The sequence below is a fragment of the Macadamia integrifolia genome, unplaced genomic scaffold (genome assembly GCF_013358625.1).
Source record: "Macadamia integrifolia cultivar HAES 741 unplaced genomic scaffold, SCU_Mint_v3 scaffold2086, whole genome shotgun sequence".
In the NCBI taxonomy this organism is placed as follows: domain Eukaryota; kingdom Viridiplantae; phylum Streptophyta; class Magnoliopsida; order Proteales; family Proteaceae; genus Macadamia; species Macadamia integrifolia.
The window spans coordinates 9,775-34,523 of NW_024868503.1; the positions used below are offsets into that span (position 1 = coordinate 9,775).

Below are 24,749 nucleotides of genomic sequence, written 5' to 3' on the forward strand. Positions count from 1 at the left end.
TATCACTGTCAATGTTTTTACAAAACTTGACACATTTATTTTTTTTGTTTTTTGTGCTAAGATTGCTTACTAGGGGCTAAACCCCCAAAGGAGCCAAAAGAAAGCAGACAGGAGCCAATGGGGTCCCATGAAGGGGGGCTACACTTATTCGAGTGGGGACTGTATGGCATGTAATAGGGGATGGATGTATTGAACACTAGACGTGTATCTCAAGCATGCACTTTCGACGAGTGGCACCAACCATCAGCCCAAGGCTAGCGTCCCAACAAAAGCATGACACATTTGACTAGGAAGAGTAGGTAGCTTTGCATTAAGATTTTAGGAGAAGTGTTTCTGTTAGGAAAGTGCGATTCGGGGGCCAATGGGAATACGCGAAGAAACATCAATAAATGCATCATTTTACATTTTGTGGGAGCAGGGTAGTCATTTCACGTCTCGATCTATTTGGACATAGGAGCTGCATAGTTTCTCACAAGAATCATTTTCCCAAAACTTAAATAGGGATGGAAATGCATATAGAATTTGGTCCAAAATAAAAAGACCATTGAAGTTACATTGAAGCTATAACTCTGCAAGCCACATCGAAAGATAGAGAAAAATTGTGCGTCACATGAGGAGTTATCACAAGAAAAAAAAAATGTATAGCAATAGGGTTGGTACTATTTGAAAACTAACAATTATTTTATCTCAGCATGATGGGACAAATATCGAACAGCAAATCTCAGAGTCTCTGAAGCTCTTTGCATGGGCGATACCCTCAAAGAAGCATTGCAGCTGGAAATTAAGGAGCTATATCTAATATGGTATGAGAGCATTTGACCAGTATATATCAATTAAATATCTATGTATAATCATTCTGTCTACATATCTCATGCATCTTCCACATGTACCTAAGGGGAGTATTGAGGCTATTCCCACATCAATTCAGTTTAGGACCCTAGTTGTGTTTATACTTCATATACTAAATGGGCCCTCCACCAACTAATTTGAACTTTTAAGATACGTAGAATCTAAAATGATAGATTAATATTCTTCTTAAGCTAGATGTCTAAGTAATCAGCTTTTAGTTTGTAGGTTTCAGATAATTAATTTGTCAAAGTCTCAAATGCTAGCAAGAATAAAAAACATTTTGCCGTAGCATCTGATCAGAATTAATAATAATAATAATAATAATAATAATAATAATAATAATAATAATAATAATAATAATAATAATAATAATAATAATAATAATAATAATAATATATATTTTATTTAAAAAAGTTGTATCATATGATTATTTTGGTTAAATCTCATGCTCAAAATAGAAGAATCAATATTCTATTGTGTTATTAGGTGCATCTTCAAGAATTTTCTTTAATAGATGAAAGTGCTGTTGTGATTGAGGATGTGTTAGAACCAAGTGGATGGTATGATACTATATCACCTTGGAGATTCCAAGTGGATGAAAGTGCTTTTTTTTTTTTTTTTTTCCTTTCCTTTTTGGTAAGAATTATTGAGGCACATTTATAATTAGCCTCAATAATCATGATATAGAATCATACCATCCACTTGGTATTTAGGCACAATTTTTTTGATATAATCACTTAACGTATAGTATCATGATATAATCACTTATTTTTTCTGTTACAAGGAGTTAGCATAGATCCAAGGGCTGGGAGCCCTTAGACGTGTAGCTTAAGGCTTGGACGCACAGCCCAAGGTGCTCTCAGTCCTTGAATCTACGTTACATGCCCAATAACGGCTACAGAGGATTCGGTTTCGAGGTTCTTAGAGGGGTATTTTTTTTTGGGGGGGGGGTGGTGGGGGCCAAGAGAGTGAAGGGCTGTTGAGTTTCAGAGAACCATCGGCTCTGATTTAAGAAAAATCTCAAATCTCAAATCTCAAAGGGCGAACCACTCTAGGACACGTCCCATTTCTCTGAACGAGCCTCATATTTTTGGATCAGGATCTTCTTCTGAGTGGTGATCACTAGGTCTTGTTCATAGTTACTTGGGCAATTGATACATGTCCAAGCGGTGATCCAATGGCTTTCGGGCACCATGTCTCTATTCTGATCGATAGAAGTACAGTTATTGAATCACTGTTTAGACACGTATCGATTACCCAAGTAGCTATGAACTGACCTAGGCGGGTACCTCTCAAGAGAGGAGCCGGATCCCATATTTTTAAAGGCCCATATTTTTAGAGGCGTTTCATCTGTAATAATGTTGAATGATCTTTTTCAGGTTCACACTTACCAAACTGAAGCTACCCAGTCTGTCATGATTCATCAGTGTTGTTTGACAGCATAATAACAGTAAAAGGCTGTCCAAATAATTTCCTTCCATCTTGTGACTCTTCGTCTCTGTGTCTCTCCATCAGTGGTAAGAAGCAAGAATATTATGATGCAGAGCAGCAACGACAAAACAAGAGATGAAGTGGTTCCTTTGTTGCTGAAACTACCATCAATAGAAGACAAAGAAAGTGGTGGTGATTCTCATCAAGAGGAAGATCTATGGAGGAAGTTCTCGATCGAATCGAAGAAGCTATGGCGCATCGTGGGTCCAGCTATCTTCAGCCGTCTCTCCTCTTACTCCATGATCGTCATCACCCAAGCTTTCGCCGGCCACCTCGGTGATCTCGAGCTCGCTTCCATTTCCATTGTCAATAATATCATCATTGGTTTCAACTTCGGTCTTTTGGTATCTAATCTCCCCTTCTCTGCTCCTCTCCACTCTTCTGTTGGATTTCAATTCAATAGTCTCTGATAAGTGTTGTCTCCTCTGTTCTGGGTTTTGTGGATTAATCAGTTAGGGATGGCTAGTGCATTGGAGACGCTATGTGGGCAGGCATTTGGGGCCAAGAAGTATCATATGATGGGTATCTACATGCAAAGATCATGGATCGTTCTGCTCCTCTGCTCTGTTCTGCTACTACCCATGTATCTGTTCGCCACTCCCATTTTGAAATGGTTGGGACAAGCGGAGGATGTGGCTGAGCAGTCAGGTCTGGTGGCGCTTTGGGTTATCCCTACCCATTTCAGCTTTGCGTTCCTGTTCCCTCTAACTAGGTTCTTACAGTGCCAGCTTAAGACAGCTGTGATCGCTTGGGTATCTCTGGTGGGTTTGATAGTTCATGCATTAGTGAGTTGGCTCTTTGTGTATGGACTGAAGCTTGGCTTGTTTGGAACTGCAATTACTCTCAACTTCTCTTGGTGGGTTTTGGATTTTGGGTTGTTGGGTTACACTGTTTGGGGTGGGTGTCCTCTCACTTGGACTGGTTTCTCATTTCAAGCCTTCTCTGGGCTTTGGGAGTTCCTCAAGCTCTCTGCAGCTTCAGGGGTCATGCTCTGGTAGGCCATTATTGCTTCTATGCTACTGCTTTCTTTGAATAATTATAAAGAAGTGTTGGGTAGTTCTTAACTCTTTCTTTTCTATCTGTTTGGCAGCTTGGAGAACTGGTACTATAAGATATTACTATTGATGACAGGGAATCTCAAGAACGCAAAGATCGCAGTAGATGCTTTGTCCATCTGGTATGTTCTATCTACTCCAGTAGATTTAATTACTACTTGATAACATGAACCATGATCTGTTGAGAAAGAGGGGATTTGTGAATCCCTCTGCTTGTAGAGCAGGAGCCAGTTTGTGGTCCAGGGACAACCCTTGTCACATGCATTCCTTTGATCCCCTCCCTCTAGTGTCTGTGACTAAAGTACCCTGGGCAGTTCCTTAATTATTAAAAAAAAAAAAAAATGAAGAAGAAGAAGAAGGAGAAGAAGAGGTGATTGGGTTTGAACTAATGAAAATATGCTTTTGCTGATGGAAAGTATTATTATTTTCTTTTAACTTTTTCAGTATGACCATTAATGGATGGGAGATGATGATTCCACTCGCGTTCTTCGCGGGAACTGGGTACGATCCCTTCTTACCTCTTTAATTATGGTTCTAATTCATTGCTAGGATAATTAAAGGAAAGAGGTTTGAAGTGAAATTTTTAAACTTAAAATAAGAACTTGTATAATCATTAGTTTACATGATTGTCACTAACTCTAAATCAGTTCATATTTGGTTATTAAATTTTATTTTATTTGATATTTAAAATTATTTTCTATAAAATATAAAATAAAAATTATATATAAAATATATTATTATTATTATAAAATGTATCATTACAGGCTCTTTTTGGTATGATTTCTATTTGTATTTATTAATTATTTTTTATAAATTATTTGTGATAATAAATGATAGACCACAAATAGTATTCGTTTGTTTACTATTTATAAAATAAATTATATAATGAGAAAATAGGTTTCACTTTTCACCTTCAGTTTTGAGCTTCGAACTTCGAGAGAGAGAGATGATAGGATTTGGGGTTTTTAGTTGAAAAAATATAAAATATTTTGAAGCTACCTATTTACCATTGATGTTGAGTAGTTTAACGCACAGACTCATTTAATGTAACAAGAATCAACATAAACGATTTGTTGCCACAAATCACAAATAGCTCGAGAGTAATTTATGATTTGTGATTTATTCTATTTATTATAAATAAAAATAAGTGCTGTCAGTTATACCAAACACTAGTAAAAATAGAAATAAGTCAAATAAATATAAATAGAAATCAAATCAAAGAGAGCCTAAATATGATATGAAATTTAAATAATTTATGCAATCCCATGAGTAATGACTATAAAAATTTCCTTTTTAAATTTAAATTTAAATTTAAATTTTCCTTAATAGTTAAATGTAACTTCACCTTTCCATTCACCATGTGCTTCACGCCTTCACCAATCCTGTTAGTGGCAGGCACGTTCGTTTTCATAGAAAATCAGGGTTGTCAAAGTAGACCCTTCCAAACCTATTCATTTGGAGCCATCAATGGTGGGTCTTAATACAGCACCATTTTTCCTTCTTTATAATTTATAAGCGACAAAGCGGCCCATGCGCCACAGATAAAGAGGCACGAAATGACTTGCGATCCGCTTTTTGGGGCTGCGTCCTTGGGTTTGGTGTAGGTATCGCTCTCGAATAGAAAATAATTGCTCAATTATTATATGTATAAAGGTTCAAATTTGTCTGCACCCATGGTGAATGGACCATGGTGGGGCATCAGGCTGCTCAAGGGGTCAAGACTTAAGAGGCACATGGGATCTCCTCTGTTAGATCCATGCGTTGAATTCATTGTGCGACTCAAGAAAACTGTTTATGTAAGAGTTTAGTCTTTGTGAAAACAGTTCTTTTCATGTCTTCTTCTGGTGGTCTAGTCCACTCAAATGTCATTTTTTCATCAATAGGTAGCGTGATTTCTAAGGTTCCTTTTCCAATTGTAAAGCGGAGTAAGGAGAATAGACATCGCCCGAACAGCAGCCCTAGTTTTCGTTCTAAAAGAAATTGAAAATGAAACAAAGGATCTGTTATAACTATCTATGAAGTTTGGATTTGTTATCAATGCAAGTTGAAGAGTCAGATGATACCCCATCATATGATTGTATAAGACAAGATAATCATGAAAGATTGGGTGAATATTGTTATGACTCATAGCTCTAAGATGATTACCATGAATGAGCCAGCTCCAACATCAACTAGACTCATTATCATAGACAAATTTACACTGACCTCAACATAAAAAGATGAACTTGGTCTTTCTATTTGTACGCATGATAATTTGTCCTTTAAAAGAAAAATATTGAATGATTTGATCATAAAATACAAACACAAGGGGGTAGCGTAGTTAGTGAGCAACGAACTTGGTACGAGCCGTGAACTCGGATGTCTTAAATTCGACTCCCAGTAGGCACACCTTGGGCCACTTAAAAGTTGAATGGTTCTCATTCAATCCCTATATGACCCAATCCATGTGGGGATCAGTATGAGCCCACGGGACTAGTCAGGCCGAAGGCCTGGATCCCATTTTTAGCAAAAAAAAAAAAAAATCCTAAAATGAAAGATTTTACTAATTCTATCTCTACTAGAGAAGATACTAATCGTAGCAAGAATAGAATTTTCACAATGATTGCAAACCCCTCTGCTACTATTTTAGAATCCAAAATTTTGGTACGCTGAAGAAAATGATTTTTTTCTTATTACTAATAGCCAAAATAAATAAAAAATAATTTTATTCAGACATTCAATTGATGAAACGTTTTACAATGGTACCAACTTAGGTCGGGCCAAAATGAGCTAGAGACCTTATTTATTGCAAATTTTCACTCATTTGGCCACCATAGAGTTTCAAATAAGCCAATCTATAGATGTTGAATTAATTATAGAAATCTACTAATCTAGAGAAGAAATTTTAGATTTTGAGAAACATTTCTTGCAATGTGAAAAAAAATCATAATCCATTTGTTTTTTTTTTCGTGTAAATGTAATGTATATGATGCATCTATATTATTTTTAGACAAATTTTACAGATGGATCAATTATTTTTTTCGATTATTTGAAAGAATCAACAATTCTTTTCTGGCCTGATTCGGATTGAAGTGAGATCTAAAATCAATAGGCCTCCATCCCCCATTGACCAACCAATCTTCATTTTCATATAATATTCCATTTTCTATTGAATCCAAAACGGAATTTAGAGATAGAATGATAAATAAAAAAATTGTCTGTAGCACAAAAGAATTTAAAATACAAAGAAGAGCATGGAATGAATTATTTTGCCTGAAAGAATTGGAATTTTGTGATCAGAGTCAATTGAATTTTCATTGCTAATGAAGGTAAATTATATACAGAAGAGGAGAATATTTCTCCATAAGGAAAGACAATCAAAATCCTAATGAAAGGAAACTAATATTTACATCATGGAAAGAATTTCACAAATAAAGAATAAGTATAATAAAGGAAAGATATATACAAGGCAAGTAGACAGTATAGAAGGTGTATATTCTCCACGTGAAGAATATGCTCAGCATTACCCACGTGAAGAATATGCTCAACATTGCCATATAGCGTCTGATGGCCCAAAGTCTAATATGTTATCCACATGTTTAAATATATTTATATGTTATCCACATCATCACTTATTCATAGATTAAATATTAAATTATTATTATTATTATTAATTTTTTTTTTACATGTTAAGTAGTTTTATAATTTACTTAAAGAATTTGAAAAAAAAAAATGACATAATAGATCATACAATTGAGATGAACTATCAAATTTAATATTTAATTTACATAGAAATTCTTATTTGTCTAATGGTTAGGTTGACTAAATCATTTTTTTAAATTACATAAAAAGTTGTTCGTGTTGAAATATTACCTCACTATTGGTGTAGGAAACATCTCTCTCTTTCTCTTTGTAAATCGACATTTTAGGTGAAGGCAGATTTAATTGCAGATTTAAGGTGCATTAAATATGTATTTGCTTTTTATTTTAAAATAATCATAGTTGGTAACAAGTAGTATTTTTGTGATTGCCAAAATCATCAAAGAGTGAGGGTAGCAAATGAGCTTGGAGCAGGCAATGGGAAAGGAGCAAAGTTCGCAACAATTGTATCGGTGGTGACCTCCATAGTTATCGGTCTCATATTTTGTACCCTAATTATAATATTCCACAACAAGTTTTCAGTCATCTTTACGTCTAGCAAAGACGTGGTTCTTGCAGTCGACAAGATATCCATCCTCTTAGCCTTCACCATCCTCCTTAATAGTGTTCAACCGGTTCTCTCTGGTGAGTGTTTTTCTCATTCTATTTATATTTATAGTTGGTTATTTGCTAGCTGAATAATCACCTACTATATACCTAGTCTCACGGTGAGTCACCAATACCAAAATCCACATGAGAAAGGGTGCATCAAGTTGTCACCAAAATGGTGAAATTAGAGGTTATAACCTTCTTTGATTGCCCTTTGTCTAATTTCAAAAAATCATTAAATGTATGAGCAAAAAAAGGATCTTTAATATAACTCGAATGTGACTTGACATTGTATCATTATTCAAAATTATACATTTTTCAAGTAACCATATAAAATCTAAGGTACAATTTTTTTTCACCAACCTTTGTTACAACATTTTTTTTCCATTATTAAGGAAAAGGCTTAGCTTTTCTCTAAGTAGGTAGCTTGGAAAGGAATCTCCAAGTGGGTATTGAATAATTATCACATGATAATTGAGGTGGGGCTGAAAATTTGTAAGTAGGTAGCTTGGAAAGGAATCTCCAAGTCGGTATTGAATAATAATCATGATAATTCAGGTGGGGTTGAAAATTTCTAGACCGGTAGCTCCTAAGGTGCTCTACTCACATATACAATTTCAACCCAACTGAATTTTTTTTTCTTTTAAGTGACCATAAGAGATTTTGAAAGATCTTAGATCATGTGACAATGCGCAATAGTTGGAGTACTAGTAGTTAGTTGTGGATATTAAAATATGTGATGATAGTATTTAATTGAATTACATTGTAAATTTAAAACACAGTCACGCGATCCCATTTTGGGCAATACCGTTTTGAATATCCGATGGTTAAAATTATCATATCATTCATTCATGTGATAAATTAATAAATTATATATTCCACTTGGAGATTCTTTCCAAGCCTGTCCACTTGGAGCAATCTTCCCCCCACACCCCACCCCAGAAAAAAAAAAGAGAGAGAGAGAAACTCTCACAAACTTATTGACCTTTGATCAGGCCATTCATTATCTTCAGACTTGTTGATCACAAACTATTTATTTGCATTATAGGAGTTGCTGTTGGATCGGGATGGCAAGCTTTTGTGGCCTACATAAATTTGGGTTGCTATTACATCATTGGGCTTCCCTTCGGATGTTTGTTGGGGTGGTTTTTTAATCTTGAAGCGAAGGTATGTTTCTATTTCCTTATTAGTGTCTAATAGTGGAGGTATGTTCCCATCTCTTTAATATATAATATTGGAGACTAGGGCTTCACCTTGGTCCTAGAATCCCTTCCATTGTAGCCTCATAATTGCAATGTCACAATTTGGTTAGGATCTAAAAATTGTGGATGTTTAGATTATTATCTAATCATTTTGTTAACACGATAGATAATAGATAGGTCATGATTAAGATAGATCATTAAACTCTATTTGTGATCTATATTAGAGATTAAAAAAAAAAAAAACCGTCATACATGACACAACTATGACATCTTCTATCCATCCAATGGTCAACTAATCTCCACATGATTCAAATAAGTAACATATGTGGAGAAATAAATCTAAGAAACTTGAGAACACCTTTAATTTCTATTAATTTTATGATTGTTTGGATTGTTTGTTTTTATCTAATGTTGGGGAATAAATGTAAAAACAGGGAATTTGGATGGGAATGATTGGTGGGACTGGCATCCAAACATTGATATTGGCCATCATCGTTATTCGTTGCAACTGGGAAAATGAGGTAAGTTGTTCATGTCATCCTTGCCCTTGCATAACTTTCCATTATTATTATTATTATTATTATTATTATTATTTTTGCTAAAGACGAGAAATTTTTTTATAAAAAAATCAAATAAGAGAATACATCAACCAAATCACCAAAAAACCTGAAGAACTAAAAACCCCAATCTTCAGCATTGCCATTAGTAGGGGTGCCCAACAGGCACTACATAAACCGATAACAAGGTCTTGTTGAAATTCGATTTTATTCATTCCTTATTTTATTTCGTATTTTAGGTTCTTGTAAGGTATAATTCGATTTGGATTCATATATTTGGTTTAATTCGATTTAGCTCAAATCAATTAACTATTATAACTCTAGAAATAAAATCGAATCGAAACAATTTGAATTTTATTTTCCCAATCCACCTAGCCGTTCTTTCAGTTCAATTCGATTTTAAATAGCCGATTTTTGTTCCGGGTTTGCGATTCTGGATACTGAACTATTCTTTTTTTTTTTTTTTTTTTTCACTATTAACAGGCCATGAAAGCAACATTGGAGGTAAAGAAAATGGCGAAAGAGGATAGTCAGGACAGTGAAAATCAAATCATAGAGAAATGAATATTGAACTTAATCTAGAAATTATCAAAGAAGAAAAAATTCAGCTTGTGCCTCCATTGCCGTGGCAGCTTCTGCTGAAGAAGTGTTTCAACTCAACAACTGACACGACGATGAAGCATAAGTAATTCCTTATTTATTCAACAAGATTTGGAGATAATAGTTGTTTGAGAGGGTTAATTAATAGAGGTTTTCTTTGAGGTTCGCAAAGATTTAGCTTAGCAAAGAAACAAAGGCTTATATTTGTGTGTGGTTTTATATTAAGATTTTTCTCTTATTTTTTCTTTTTTTCCTTAAATCATGTAAACCCTATGTTGATGATGCCATTCTTTACATCATCATTGATGTAACATGGGAATTGCCTGGAGCATTTGGGGATCCCTTTCTCTCCTTTTTATTGTCTTCTAATTTTGTCTCTCAAAACATTTTTCATCTAATGGTGTAGCAGAAAGGAGTCTATTATGTCCCACTCTAGTAATGAAACTGAGTATCTGCCATTACTGATACTAAATCTGAAATTATTTTTCTACGGAAGCTTTTTCTCAACATCGTTGTCTCCTTGACTTCTCCATTATTTTGTGTCACCAAAGTGTCATTCAAATAAATCATAATGAAATATTATGTGAAAGAAAAAAGCTTATCAAAATTGACTATCATTTTATGCGTCAATGTTTTCGTCAAGGAATTCATTTTTTACAATGCTTTTCCTTAGAAGATCAATTGGCTGATCATATCCTTAATAGGTTCACACTTCTTTACAGCTTCGATTCTTATGTCCAAAATTCAATCGCTCATTCACCATCTTGAGTTTGAAGGGGGTGCTAATTATATATATATATATATATATTTCTCTTTCTTTGTATGGTTTTTCCTTGCATATATACCTGATATGGACATAGAACAGCTCTTATGTATTTATTCTCTAATAATTGAATCAACAAATATATGATTTTATCCAAGTTTTTCAGATTTAACTACCTCAATTATTGTTCTATGATAATAATGATTGAAAAAATTAAACTGAAAGAATTTTGTCGATACGTCAAATGCACTAGCCAATGAAAACACAAGCAAAAGCATCTTCAATGCACACAGAGGAGACAACACGGTCAATTTGCACCTGTCGTGTCTGGGTGTTTGCTACTACCCTTAGAAAAATACCTCAATCATGGTTGTCAACCCAAAAATCTAAATTAAAGTAAGTCCTATAAAGTCTATATTATTGAATATTTGTCCAAAAAAGCTAATCAAAGGTAATGCAACTCCTTCAACAAAACGAAGCCATGCACTGAAGATAAGAGGTTCATAGATTTAATTATTTAGATGTAACAATGCTCGGAACATTAATTTATTCCATTCCTACACATAATCTTCATATGGGAGTACAGGATTGGATTACTATCTATAGATATACAAAAATGTTCTACCCCAATGGTTCTAGACTGAGGGGCCAACTGTAAGTTGTTGGAGATTTGGCGTTGCCCATTACCTGATAAGAAACCAAAGAATATGAAAGACTTATTAGATAATGGATGTATTATATTGAATTCAACACTAATGGAAGACAATGGTTATATAGCCTTACGCATGTATCTTTTAGAAGACTTCCTTAATTTCTTTATCTTTTTTTTTTCTTTTTTGTTTAGAAATGAGAAATATATTAAGTAGCACAGAATGATTACAGCACTCTCTGGATTGGGTGCAGAAGTGAGCAATTGTTGGGGCAGTGTTTCCTCTGCTATAGAGGCAAAGTAATATAAGTGTTAAGATCCTAGACTATAAGTATACAAGATACTACAGAGCTGTACAAGAGGTAATACAAAGGTAACAAATCAGTACAATAAGTTTTTTGTTTTCGTTTTTGTTTTGTTTTGTTTTTTTTTTCCAAGGGTCAGTAAAAGAATTTATTAAAAAATAATAATCAATGAATGAGAGAGAACATCTATGCATGAGCTACTCTTCCACCTTCAACATGGTCATCAATAGAAAAGTAGTGAAGCAAAAAACAGAATACAAAGGTTAAGAAAACCTATATCTAGGTCTCAATTGAGAATTTCAGTGCTTACCAATAAAAAATTAAAGAACCCAACTAACGTCAGCAGCTAAAAAGACTGGAGTTCCATCCTGTGATGTTGTATACATAATTACATATCTGTTGCAGCTTCGCCAGTTTGTCTGTAGCACTATTGCCTTCATGGTGTAGACACCAAATTTCGACCTTTCAGCACCAAATTAATTGATTGACATATATATATATATATATATATATCAACCTCTCACAAAAAAAAAAAAAACAAAAACAAAAAAACAAAAAAAAATAATAAATAGATTAGAAAGTGGGACCCACTTCCAATCCCATGTAGGAAAGAGCATAGTTAGCAAAATACGCGTATTATACACATATAATATGCTCTTCTGAACGTTTAATTCAAAAGTTCATAATTTGGCATATCAATCCAACAAAACCGTTTAATATGCAGATTTTAAAGATAACCGTATTATACAAGAATAATACTCGTATAATACATACTCAATAAAACTTTTATGTTAAAAAAACAAATGAGATTAACCCAAATGGGCCAAATCCCGATTCCCGACCCTTGTCTTCTATTACGAACCCTAATCGATCGAAACTATAACCCTTCTTCTTCCCTCATCTATGTAAACCAAAAAAAGGAGAAACCCTTGCCCCAGTGACCCCTTCTCCTCCATCTCCGTTCTTGGCGGCCAGCGACCAAGGGCGATAGGTAAGACATCAATACCCCCTGCTCTCATTCTCTTCTCCATTTCTCTTCCCAGCAATTGTTGAAAACCCAATCAAGCCTTCCTCTTCTCTGTTTCTCTTCCCATTGGTGTTGAAAATCCAATCAAGAGCGATTGCATTTGCAAATAATTTTTAACGAGAAACAAAAAAGATTCAAAAGAGATGACTCACATGGACAAAGATGACCAAGGCGGAATTCTAAATTAGAAGGGGTTGAAATGAAAACCTTTCTAGGAAATTTAGCATACAATCGCCATTTGAATTGGATCGATAATTATTTACAAACATAGTTGCAGCTGGACAATGTGAAGAATTAGAAAGAGGGAAATGACATTGGTATTCTCCTCCCTCTATTCTTGTAATACTGCATTTGAGAAATCAAATGAATTGAAGGGAGGAGGTTCTTGAGCCTTAAAATTGATCTGTGACCGGTCTTAAATTGTACCCCCATGAAAATTTCAAAAAAATCCAAGCTCATCTTTGGGATGAACGATTGCAACCACCTATTCTCCATCTTCTTGAACCTTGTTTTCATACCAAGAAGAAGAAGATAACATGTAAAAGTTACAAGACAATATGAGGTTTGATTCTCCTCTTAATTCTTTCTACCATACCCTTTTTAGGGGTTAAATTTAATTAATATTAAATGTGAAAATTCACAAAGAATGAGAAATGATTTCAAATTAGAAAATCAGATTGGATTTTAGTGTCCATAAAAGCATGGTAGATTAGAATTTAGTTTCAAACAATCATTTTTAGTTTGGAATTTTGCTCCCAGATTTTTACCGAGCAACCGTATTAAACACGTATGAAACACGTACTATATCATTGCCATATGTGTTTTATTACACCGGATTTTTTGAAATATATTATTACTGTATGGTCTATTTAATTATCGTATGTATCTGTTTACGTATTATTACTGTGCCGAACTTACTAACCATGGGAAAGAGAAGGCGGTCCATTGAAAAAATCAAACCTAAAAATAATAAAATAAATAAAAAAAGTGGGACCGTCACTCTCTCTCAAACATTCACGTGAGAAAGAGTGAGTGACGGGGAGAGAGAGAGAGAAAAGAGAGGAGAGAGAGATTGTAAAAAAAAATGGAAAGAGGCTTTCACACCTTTCATTTAAAATAAATAAATAAAAAACTAAAGGGATTGATGGTGAGGCCGATATAAATGGACTTACCAGAAGGAGTGAAGGTGGTAATGAAAACGACTAAAACACTGATGATTGATGGGGAACACTACATCTTTACTTCATCCCATGGGATTCAAACACGATTTTCATTCTCTCACCACACAGCAATCTAATGCACATAAACTCCGGGAAGAAGGAGAGACACCTGTGAGGATTGATAGAAAGCTCACACATTATAGAAATGGAGGCTAAAACATTATAAATAGCCAAAAACAGATGAGAGAAAGGCTTTAGCAAACATCATAAGGGGGTGAGTGATCTCCAAAGCCTTATATTTACGCATAGACTGGATGAAGCTTGTCTCAGTTTTGATCAAAAGGATTTTAGAGAGACCCTCGTGGAGATAGAAAAAACTAGGCGAGATAGGACAACCTTACCAGATCCCTAACTTAGATTCAAAATAATCTTGAGGAGAACTATTAACCAACATAGAGATTTGAAGAGATGAAAATGCAACAATGAATCCAATTTATTAAAATGTAAGGGAAATACATCTTGGAAAGAAGTTGGTTAATGTATTCCCATCTAATAGCATCAAAATCCTTATGAATATCCAGCTTGAAGAGAACAGAAAGATGATGATTTTTCCTATCAAAGACCCTAATAATTTCATGACAAAGGAGGATATGATCAGACTGATCAGTAATACTCCTCCCAGTGATGAATGTAGCTTGATTTTGATTGAAAAGAGAATCAATAACAAACTTAATAATTTTTACAATGACTTATGTAATAAAATTATAAAGATGGTTAACAAAAGAAAGAGGCAGAAAAGATGAAATCTGATTAGCCCCCTCAAACTTTGGAATAAGACAAATAAAAATTTAATCCTGGAAAAAAACTAAAACTACAAAGAGCAGATGAAATATCATCTTTGACAATATCCCAAGCTATAAGGAAAATATCAAAACTGAAGCCATCAAGGCCAAGATCTTTATCAGATTTTTTGGGAATTGATGACCCACAAAACCTCTTCATTTGAAGGAATGGTTGATAGAACCCTTCTATGGTTATGGGGCCTTTGTGAAAGGAATATCATATGGAATAAGATCAAGGGGATTGAGAGTGGATGGATTAAATTTCCTAGTGAAAAATAAAAGTTTCTTTAATTGCATCCGAATCCGAAAGCAATGACCCATCAGGGATTCTAATGGAGTAACAGAATTAGGAATTTGTTTAGTCCTTCCTGACTAATGAAAATAAGCGGTATTAGAGTCCCCACGGGTTAATCATTTGATTCTAGATTTTTGCTCAAAGAAACTTTCTTCCTTCTTAAGAAGGTCGCCTAACTAGAAGAGATAATCCCCTCTTCAAAACCTAAGTTAGAAAATTCTGAGGATCAGCTTGGAGCTGAGATTATAGAGTAGAAAGATGGGATCTGCAATCCTCCACAGGTTAAAAAATATTTTCAAAAGTGTTCTTATTCCAAGATTTCAAAACATTCTTAATAGACTTTAATTTTTAGCAAAGATGATAAGGGGGAAAGATCTATCCTTAAGTGGAGAATTCCACGTTTGAGATACAAGCGGAAGGAAATCATTATGGGAGACCCATATGTCGAAAAAAATTTAAAATTTTAGGGCCGAAAGAAATATAAGGGGTAATAGTGACCATAACAGGACTATGGTCTGAAATTTTCAAAGCCTCAAAATTGACTTACAACGTTGAGAAAGAACTTAGCCAGCTATCATTCGCATGAACTCAATCAAGTTTGCAGAAGTTCCTCTCACTAAAGATTCTCTAATTAGTCTAGGTAAATGAGGTTGGGACTTAGGTTGTACTTGCATTGAAAGATCTAAGGCATTGTAAATGAGGTTGGGACTAGCTTCCATTTACTTTGATATAAATATAAATATATATATATATATATATATATATATTGTAATCTGTCAAGAAGTACTTGGAAAAAGTTGGGGTTGAAATCCGTTTCTAAGTAATATCTCAAGTTGCACCAGATGTTATAACTCATGGATTATAGCTGTAGTCATAAGGTAGTTGAGTATTGAGCAATGTACGAAATCCTGAGTAGGATATTATTCCATTGATGTAGGCAGTTAGGAGAACCACTTTTATCCTACATAATGTGTATGAGAATTTGTATTAGTGTTGTAAATAGTGCTTATTTGCAATATAAGTGTGCTTGTCTTATAGACCTGAACATTACACCCCGGGTGTAGCTCCACTGGTTTAAAGGAGTTGTGTGTTTATAGACATCTCTAGTTCGAGTCACCTCGTGATTGATCTGTTACACAGGTTAGGTGTGACTGCGTGTAACCAGGGTTTACCCTTAGCCTTGAAACGTAAAATCGGACAAGTTCAAGAGGTTCCTCGTTAGCAAAAAGAATAAAAATGATAGACCTGAACATTGAGTTGTTGCATGGTGGACAAATATACAACTTTGTATATGAAACTGATATGTGATCGCCAATGCAAATCTGAGTGAACAGTAGGAAATGCCTAGATATGTGATTGCCAATGCAAATCTGAGTGAACAGTAGGAAATTCCTACAATAAGTGAATAGTCTGAATCAATTTTTGAAAGAAAATTAAAGACATTGCTGACCCCTCTCAGTGTCAATTTGGGATTCATACTGATTTCTAATTTCTAATTTTCATTTCAATGGCTTCTTGAAGCTTGTAATTCAGAATCTACATTTTTTTTTTTTTCAGTAAGCTTTGTTTAAAAATAAATAAATTGTAGATTGTAGATTGGAGATTGTAGATTAGAAGGATATACGCCTTCTTTGAAGAATCCTCTAGAGTCTTAGATGCCTTTCACATTATGGGAATAAGCAGAATAATCATTTTTTAAGTTTTGCATTCCTACCCAACTGAAGCTAGATCGTGCACTGTAAAGAAGTCTCTTATAGGTATTATCAATGTGACAACATAAACAACAATAAAAGGCTGTCCAAATAATCTCTTTCCCTCTTCTTGTGACTCTCCATCAGTGGAAATCATGCAATGCAGCAACCGCAAGACACGGGATGAGGTGGTTCCTTTGTTGCAGAAACAACCATCAATTAAAGAGAGCAAAAGTGGTGGTGATCATGGTTTTCGATCGAATCAAAGAAGCTATGGTGGATCGGGAGTCCAGCCATCTTTCAGCCGTGTCTCCTCCTACTCCATGAACGTCATCACCCAAGCTTTCGCTGGTCACCTTGGCGATCTCGAGCTTGCTTCCATCTCCTTTGTCAACAACGTCATTTTTGGTTTCAACTTCGGTCTTATGGTATCTAATCTCCTCTCCACTCTTTTTCTGGGTTTTGATTCAATAATCTCTGATAAGTGTTGTTTCTTCTAATCTGGGTTTTGTGGATTAATTAGTTAGGGATGGCTAGTGCATTGGAGACTCTATGTGGGCAAGCATTTGGGGCCAAAAAGTACCACATGATGGGAATCTACATGCAAAGATCTTGGATCGTTCTTCTCCTATGCTCTGTTCTGCTACTCCTAAACTCTTCCTAATCTACTTGTTTGGCAGCTTGGAGAACTGGTACTATAAGATATTACTATTGATGACAGGGAATCTCAAGAACGCAAAGATTGCAGTAGATGCTTTCTCCATCTGGTATGTTCCATCTACTAAAATTAGAGCCATTTTCTTTCTTCTGTAACTTTCTTCTGTAAATGATAACATGATAACAAGAACCGTGCTCTGTTGAGAAAGAAGAGATTGATTGGTTCTGAGTGGATGAAAATATGATTTTTGCTGATTGAAAGTCACTTATTTTCCTTAACATTTGCAGTATGACCAATAATGGATGGGAGTTGATGATTCCACTGGCATTCTCTGCAGCAACTGGGTATGATTTCTTCTTACCTTTTCATTTATGTTCTTTCTTCATGAAATTAGTAGTTTTGGTAAGAGGAAAATTTATTCCAAATGGGGGCCATGAGGATCTCAAATCCACTTGCTTGCAAGCATTAATAAGTCAAAGGAGTAGATAATGACCACATTGCCTTACATGCAAGACTGGATCCACTGCTTATACAATTACTTGATCGTACATGTGAGCATCACCTATCTCTCACATGTCATTGGACAAAAAAAAAAAAAAAAAAAAAACACCGTATTCTGTGGCCAAAGCTAGAGTTAGACTGTAAGTCAGGTTCTCGTATGAGAATTATTCACGTACGAATCTATGTGGATCAAAAACATATGAGAATGGTTCTTCTAATCCATATATAGAGCAACTGATAGCCCCTAGATGATCGAAATAGAAAAACAAAGGATTCATAGAAGACGAACTGTACGTTGGAAAAGACAGTCCAACGAGTCGGTCAATGAAAAGACGAACTTTGATCAATCAATACTTAAAAAAAAAAAACTTATTTTTTTCTCACGATGTTGCCTTAATCTTCCTCCCATGCTGAAAAAGAAGACGGAAAGAAAAATTTGAATGACCAATGAAAGACCAAGGTGTGTGTGATCCTTTCTTATGTTATTGCATGCACCAAGGTGTGTGTGATCCATGGTTGTTTTGATCTTTGTTTTTTTTATGTTGTTTAACGATCTCTACCATCCTAATATCCTTTATTCCATGATTCTTTAGGCTTAGTTGCATGCCATTCTATGTCTTCTTATACTCGAGTCTTATTTTCATAATGTGTTTAAGAATGTTTCATGATTATTGGTTTTCATGTTTTGATGTGATATTTATAAGTTATGCTATGGATTTCTATTATTATTTTATTTTTCTCCATATGTACATAGTTTCATGCATGCATAAGTATCTTTTTTAAATATTCAAACAATTTGGTTGCAAAAAAAAATAAAATTCAATAACCAAATTTTAAATGATTTGAAATTAGTTACACAATATGAGATAATTAGTGATTATAAAGGTACTTTTAATTTTAATGTTAGAATGACTTCCATTTCTTTTATTGTCCTTTCAACTAGGTAGAGCCCAACTATTGACATGAAATGATTTAACTGTTTTTTTTTCGTTACAATGGAAATGAAAGAAATTAGACGAAAAGAACAACAAGCCCTCCAACACATAAAATATATATATCTTACTCATAATCAAGATTTTCTGTCACTTTGATATTTTCTATAGAACGGAAACTTATATACCCCACCTAGTTTTACTTTCCATGGCATGCATGATTGCATTAGTTTTATCTTTATAAAGTCAATGATTGTCGATAATTCAAATTGGTTACTACCTAGTAGACTCAAATAGAGATTATTCTATGGGAGTATTTATCATGGTTTGAATAATCAGCTAGGAACTTAAGGAATCGATTGGACCCAATTCCAATAATTCTTTATTTTCATATCTCCTCTTTTGAATCCATTATTAATACACATAAAATTTTCACTATTGGTTTTCCCCCTATTTTTCTCTTAGTTTTTAAAATAACAGAAAACCAATGAAATTACTTCTTGTTGTGATAAATATTAATATACAACACTTCTGATTTACAAATAGATAAATAAAAGATATTGTACATTCAAGTGGCAAGAAAAAGCATGTCTGAAAGAACCAATTTCAGATTAATTTTCTTCGAACTGTTTCTTCTCGGCAAAGAATATGGATTAACAAAAACAATAGAGAAAAAATAGTTTTTGTAATCATGATTCTATAACCTATTTAAAACCTAGTCATATTTGGTAACTATGTTATTCAATGTAATCTTTATTTGTGTGGTTCTTCAACTACCTAAAAATCTAATCTCTTCCTTAGAATTATTTCATCATAATTTTCTCTTGTTCTTCATCTCATTCTCTTATGTTATTGCATGTGCCATGGTGTGTGTGATCCATGGTTGTTTTGATCTTTTTTTTTTTGGTGTTGTTTAATGATCTCTACCATTCTAACATTTTCTCTTCCATGCATCTTTAGGCTTAGTTGCATGACATTATATGGCTTTGTATACTTAAGTCGTATTTTCATTATGTGTTTTAAGACTGTTTCATGATTATTGGTTTTCATGCTTTGATATGATATTTGTAAGTCATGTTATAGACTAATTCTATTGTTATTTTATCTTTCTCCATATTATATGTTATACATAGTTTCATCCATGTTTATATACCTTTTAAATATTCAAATATTTTGGTCGCATAATAAAATAAATTTCAATAACCAAATTTTTAAATGATTTTGAAATTAATTAGGAAATATAAGATAACTAGTGACTCCAAAAGGTTCCTTTTAGTTTTGATTTAGTTTAATTTTTATTTCTTTTATTTCCCTTCCAACTAGATAGATCCTAAGTATTGACATGAAATGATTTTTCTATTACAATGGAAATGAAGGAAACTAGATAGAGAGAAAACAACGTCCAAAAAACAAAAAAGGTACTTTATCTCCTACTCGCAATCAAGAAGTTCTCTTACTTCAATACTTCGAGTAGAAAGGAAACTTAAATACCCACCTAGTTTCACTTTCCATGACATGCATGGTTGCATTAGTTTTATCTTTTTAAAGTCAATGATTGTCTATAATTCAAATTGGTTAATATCTCACAGACTTGAATGGGAAAAAAAAAGCTTAGAAGGTAGAGTGGCCTCTACACTTAGATATAAAGAGAGTGAAATGACCACTCCTCCCCATAAAAAATGGAAATCTCATCATCGTTGATACTTTCGTGTGTGCTCTCATTGGTCCTCATATTGGTGCAGAGGCTATGCTGCCTTTTAGGAAACCCTCTCTAGACTTAAATAGAGACACTATGAGAGTCTTTATCATGGTTTTAAGAATCGATTAGGAACTCAAAGAATCGGTCATTCCCAATTCCAATAATGCTTGATTTTCATATATCCTCATTTGAATCCATTATCAATACACTTAAAATCTTCACTATTGGGTTTTTTTTTCCCCTTTCTTTAGTTATTAAAATAGTAGAAAACCAATGAAATTACTTCTTATGGTGAGATATAATAGTATACAAGATTTATGGATTACAAACTCAAAAATCGAAGATATAGTATAATAAAGGAATTCATGGGTTTTAGTCGACTCTTGAGCCAAAGAAATTGTACAAGGGAGGAACTCATGGTCATGGTCTCAATCTTGAAGAATAAGAAAAAAATTGTAAATCTTCATCTTCCACACCATTTCAAAGCAACAAGTTCAGATCTACACGAAGTATCAAAGTATCAAGAGGGTATTTTGAAGACCATACTAAAACCATATAAAGGTTTGTAAATCATGATCATGGCCGTTGGAGAAACACATTCTCCCCATTATTGTATTAAAAAATAAAATAAAAACGTAACTCGCCAGATTAGGTTTGACCATCCGATTCCACCAGGTTTTCTAGTTTGCCAACTATGTGGTGAGGTGGAGATATCGAATCTGTTAAGAGGAACTCAGGTATAAGTGATGAGTGTATGACAGTCAAGCCGGAGGAAGACTCGACGACGGCACAGTTCCATCATGTTTCGTGCTCACTCGCAACGGCGACCTAGTCACCGGAGCATTCCCTTCCGCCGTCATTTTTGGTGGCCGAGAACTGGATGCTCTCATCAAGAAAGGCCGTCTCATCGAGAAGACCCACCCTTCCGGTTTCTCACCTATCGCCCCCATCGTCGATTTCCCTCCTCTGCTACTCCCTTCACCAGTCGTCCTATAACCCCACCCCCTCATCAATTTCCCTCCTCTGCTACTCCCTTCACCAGTCGTCCGGTAACCTACCATGCTCCTAGTCCGGTTCAGGTGCCTCATGTTCAAGATTTGCTTCCTCACGTCGACTGGAAGCCGGAGGGTGAACCGCTCGACGTCCTCGCCCGGATGAACCAGCGAGTGCCCCGTCGAATGTGACCGTGGAAATCTCCCGGCGTATCTCGGCTTCGTCGATCTCGCCGGCCGGTTCTGCATTGGGGCTTGATTAATTACCTCCGGTGTCACTGCCACTGCCACTCCCACTGACAATAGCTCTGGTTCTTCGCTTGTTACATTAATGGAAATTTGCTGGTTCCCTGCTTCCCCTGTTTCCGATGCCGGAATTCCACCATGGGAATCGCCTTCTATGTCCTGTACCGGTGCCGTAATTGCAGGTATTTCGCCGGAAACAGGGACGAGGTTAGCTCGGCAGACTGGGCAGGTTGTGCGCTTAGAGAACCACTCATCAATGCACTCGGGATGGAACACATGGTCACACTTGGGCAGCAATCGAAGTGTATCTTCATCTTCGAACTCGCTTAAGCATACGGCGCACTCCAGAGCTCCTTTCCCCAATTTATGATCCTTCACATATGAGTAAGCGAAGGTTGGTAAAGTATCGATCACGGCCAGATTGAGACCTTTATTCCTCCCTGAAATTCCACCTTCTACTCCAATAAATCGAATGGTTCCACCGCTTCTGGGCCCGCAGCAGCGGTCAATGTAGACTGAGAAGAAGCCCAAGAGGAAGAAGAACATAATGATGACAACTATTACTAGGGCTGTCGAAGGGCTGAGTGCGTTGCTGAAGCCAGATGAATCGGAAGGTGCTGAGTCATGAGTCCTGTTATGTGCAGCCGCGTAAGGAAGTGACTGGAATATGAGGAGCAAGTAGATGCATATGAGTCCATTTTGGGCTTCTGGGTTTCTCCCAATCAGGTGAAGGATCGAACTGTGACTCTGACTCTGCTTCCATTCGTTCTTCATGAGCGAGAGTTGGAACTGATCCTCATGAGATTGCAGAGAAAACGGACAGTGAAAGAGATAAATATAAAGGGTGAAAGATGGAGGGGTGAAAAGGGCCAAACGACCCCGAGTTTCGTGGGAGACGAGGAAAGTCGGCAAGAGCATCACTTATTCCTTCATTCATCTTCTAGAAGATGTGATCTAAAGATATTGGGTAATGAAGACCCCACGTGGGCTTCTTATCTTTATTGGATGCTAGCCGTCTATGACGTAAGCATCTGCATCACAATTCACACTTATTCTGTGGTTCTTCTCTCTTTGGACTTTGGAGATTGGAGATTGACTCCAATCTTCTTTTATATTTTTTTTAAGATATATTATCGCTTTGTCCATGCGGGCTGCAATGAGACACAGGGGCATGCAAAATAAATGTTCAATGTCTAAAATCAAAATTTTCATTCATGTTGATGTCTATGCACTCTTTTTCAACTCCTTATAAAATAAAATGTATTTTTATATTTGTATTTATGTGCTCTTATTGGCTCTATAAAGGTGTTAGGGCCATACAAATAAGCAGCTATTTTTTACATAAAAGTTTTTAATATTTTAACTTCTTTTAGGTTCAGTGCTGAAAATTTATATGAATTTAGATTCTCTATATATATAGGCGTTCACCTAAATGTATAGTTCATGTGCCAATACTTGTTCATTTTATTTTCATAAATACCTCTATTCGCCTTTTAAATAAGAATAAATGGGACAAGAGTTTGCACCTCAACATATGTGCAAGGGATCTCAACTCTTAATACTCAATTTATATTTTTATCTACTATATGTGTGAGGTTTACCAAAAAAAAAAAATCTACTATGTGTGAGGATTTTTGCTAAGCAGGCGATTGTCTCAATATATTTGGCACCGTTTACGTTGTTTATTAAAGATCTAGTTCTGCAGCTTCTGCCCTCAATACGCATGTGCTTGAGTTAGAAATTTTGAATTTGAACCTCGGTTTACACTAAACCAACTAACTATGAAAAACCGAACCAGACACTCTTAGACTGGTTCACTCAACAACCTTGAAAAGATGGTAGTGGAGCCCAATTGTGATTAAGGGTGTCAATCAGTCAGGTCTGGTCGACTTTGGTTGGGCCTTACCAGGCTTTCCCCTTTTAGAATCTTGCATCGTGACTAACCTATTGAAGTAATTGATCCTCATGCTAGACATGATTTCATTTATAAACCATCGGTTGGATATCGGACTTTAATCAGGGCTACCAACAATTGGGCCGGATAGGCCTTAGACGAACTTTAAATTGGCCAATGGTAGATTTTATTTCAAAATGGGCTATATCAAGCTTTAAACATGTTGAACTTAGTAAACCGGCTATAACGATCCTTAAACATGTTGCGCTATTAAATCAGTCGGGTGCCCGTTGGGTAGCACCCTTGCATTAGGAATGATCGATTATAGTCAAACCGAGCTAGATTTCGAAACATTTATTAATCATGCTAGGCTAATTCGGGTTTTTAAAGATCAATGTCAATCAGACCTACCAAGTGTGGAATTGACACCCCTACTTGTTACACATTCACACATGATATATTCCGTTTACATTCTAGTTATTTTAGAACCCTTTGATTCTAAGATTGATTTTCATAAATCTAATTTGGGGTTAATCCTTGCTTTTGTCTCATCCACCAAAACAATATCATCAGCAAAAACATACAATTAAGGAAACTTGTCTTGAATGTCTCTTGTTAATTCATCTATGATAAGTGCAAACAAATAGGGGATGCATTTGCATTTACATACCCGATGACGAGACGACAACCTGCCTCGTATCGCTGTTGAAGTCGACCAGTTCAGGCCACCAAATCAGACATGCTTTAGAGAACCTCGCTCATGTGAACATACACATCACCCATACTCAGCTTGGTACAACCATTACGAAAATTATAAACAAAAAGAGACTTGGTGAACATCTCAACTAACTGATCTGATGAAGGAACAAAAGGAAAATTGTAAATCAACCTTACATATCCAGGACAATGGATCAATCACTTCTACGAATATGGGGTGGTTGATTTATTTCTTGTGTGCCCATATATGTAATTACGTGATGCTCTCACTCCACCAGCTTCGACAGCATTAAATAATGTGTGATACAGCCTTAATGCCTTTAACTTCCTGAAACGTGATTGCATGTTTCTGCATGTGCATGAAAAATAATTTTGGAACAAAAATGGGAAAATATGG

The 24,749-nt window shown here is 35.2% G+C and overlaps 3 protein-coding genes across 3 annotated transcripts; 2 read left to right on the forward strand and 1 right to left on the reverse strand.

Moving 5' to 3' along the window:
- The first annotated feature begins 2,217 nt into the window (after positions 1-2,217).
- On the forward strand, positions 2,218-10,488 carry LOC122065674 (protein DETOXIFICATION 27-like). Its single transcript, XM_042629502.1, has 8 exons — positions 2,218-2,684; positions 2,793-3,334; positions 3,431-3,517; positions 3,840-3,896; positions 7,420-7,658; positions 8,671-8,789; positions 9,259-9,345; positions 9,865-10,488. The coding sequence occupies exons 1-8, from the start codon at positions 2,385-2,387 to the stop codon at positions 9,943-9,945; spliced, it is 1,512 nt and encodes a 503-aa protein (XP_042485436.1). The 5' UTR covers positions 2,218-2,384; the 3' UTR covers positions 9,946-10,488.
- A 6,759-nt stretch (positions 10,489-17,247) lies between these two features.
- LOC122065669 (protein DETOXIFICATION 25-like) lies at positions 17,248-18,227 on the forward strand. Its single transcript, XM_042629497.1, has 2 exons — positions 17,248-17,480; positions 17,659-18,227. Exons 1-2 carry the CDS (start codon positions 17,266-17,268, stop codon positions 17,858-17,860), a joined length of 417 nt encoding a protein of 138 aa, XP_042485431.1. The 5' UTR covers positions 17,248-17,265; the 3' UTR covers positions 17,861-18,227.
- A 2,622-nt stretch (positions 18,228-20,849) lies between these two features.
- Positions 20,850-22,649, reverse strand: LOC122065675 (E3 ubiquitin-protein ligase ATL31-like). Its single transcript, XM_042629503.1, has one exon. It carries the CDS (start codon positions 22,513-22,515, stop codon positions 21,265-21,267), a length of 1,251 nt encoding a protein of 416 aa, XP_042485437.1. The 5' UTR covers positions 22,516-22,649; the 3' UTR covers positions 20,850-21,264.
- Between the last annotated feature and the right edge of the window lie 2,100 nt (positions 22,650-24,749).

Excerpts from the sequence above, each read along its gene's own strand:
- LOC122065674 (XM_042629502.1), top strand. The coding sequence starts at position 2,385 with ATGATGCAGAGCAGCAACGACAAAACAAGAGATGAAGTGGTTCCTTTG. Across the intron at positions 3,897-7,419 it reads GCGTTCTTCGCGGGAACTGG|AGTGAGGGTAGCAAATGAGC; the intron begins GTACGATCCCTT and ends AAATCATCAAAG. Across the intron at positions 9,346-9,864 it reads GTTGCAACTGGGAAAATGAG|GCCATGAAAGCAACATTGGA; the intron begins GTAAGTTGTTCA and ends CACTATTAACAG.
- LOC122065669 (XM_042629497.1), top strand. The coding sequence starts at position 17,266 with ATGTGGGCAAGCATTTGGGGCCAAAAAGTACCACATGATGGGAATCTA. Across the intron at positions 17,481-17,658 it reads GTAGATGCTTTCTCCATCTG|TATGACCAATAATGGATGGG; the intron begins GTATGTTCCATC and ends TAACATTTGCAG.
- LOC122065675 (XM_042629503.1), bottom strand. The coding sequence starts at position 22,515 with ATGAAGAACGAATGGAAGCAGAGTCAGAGTCACAGTTCGATCCTTCAC.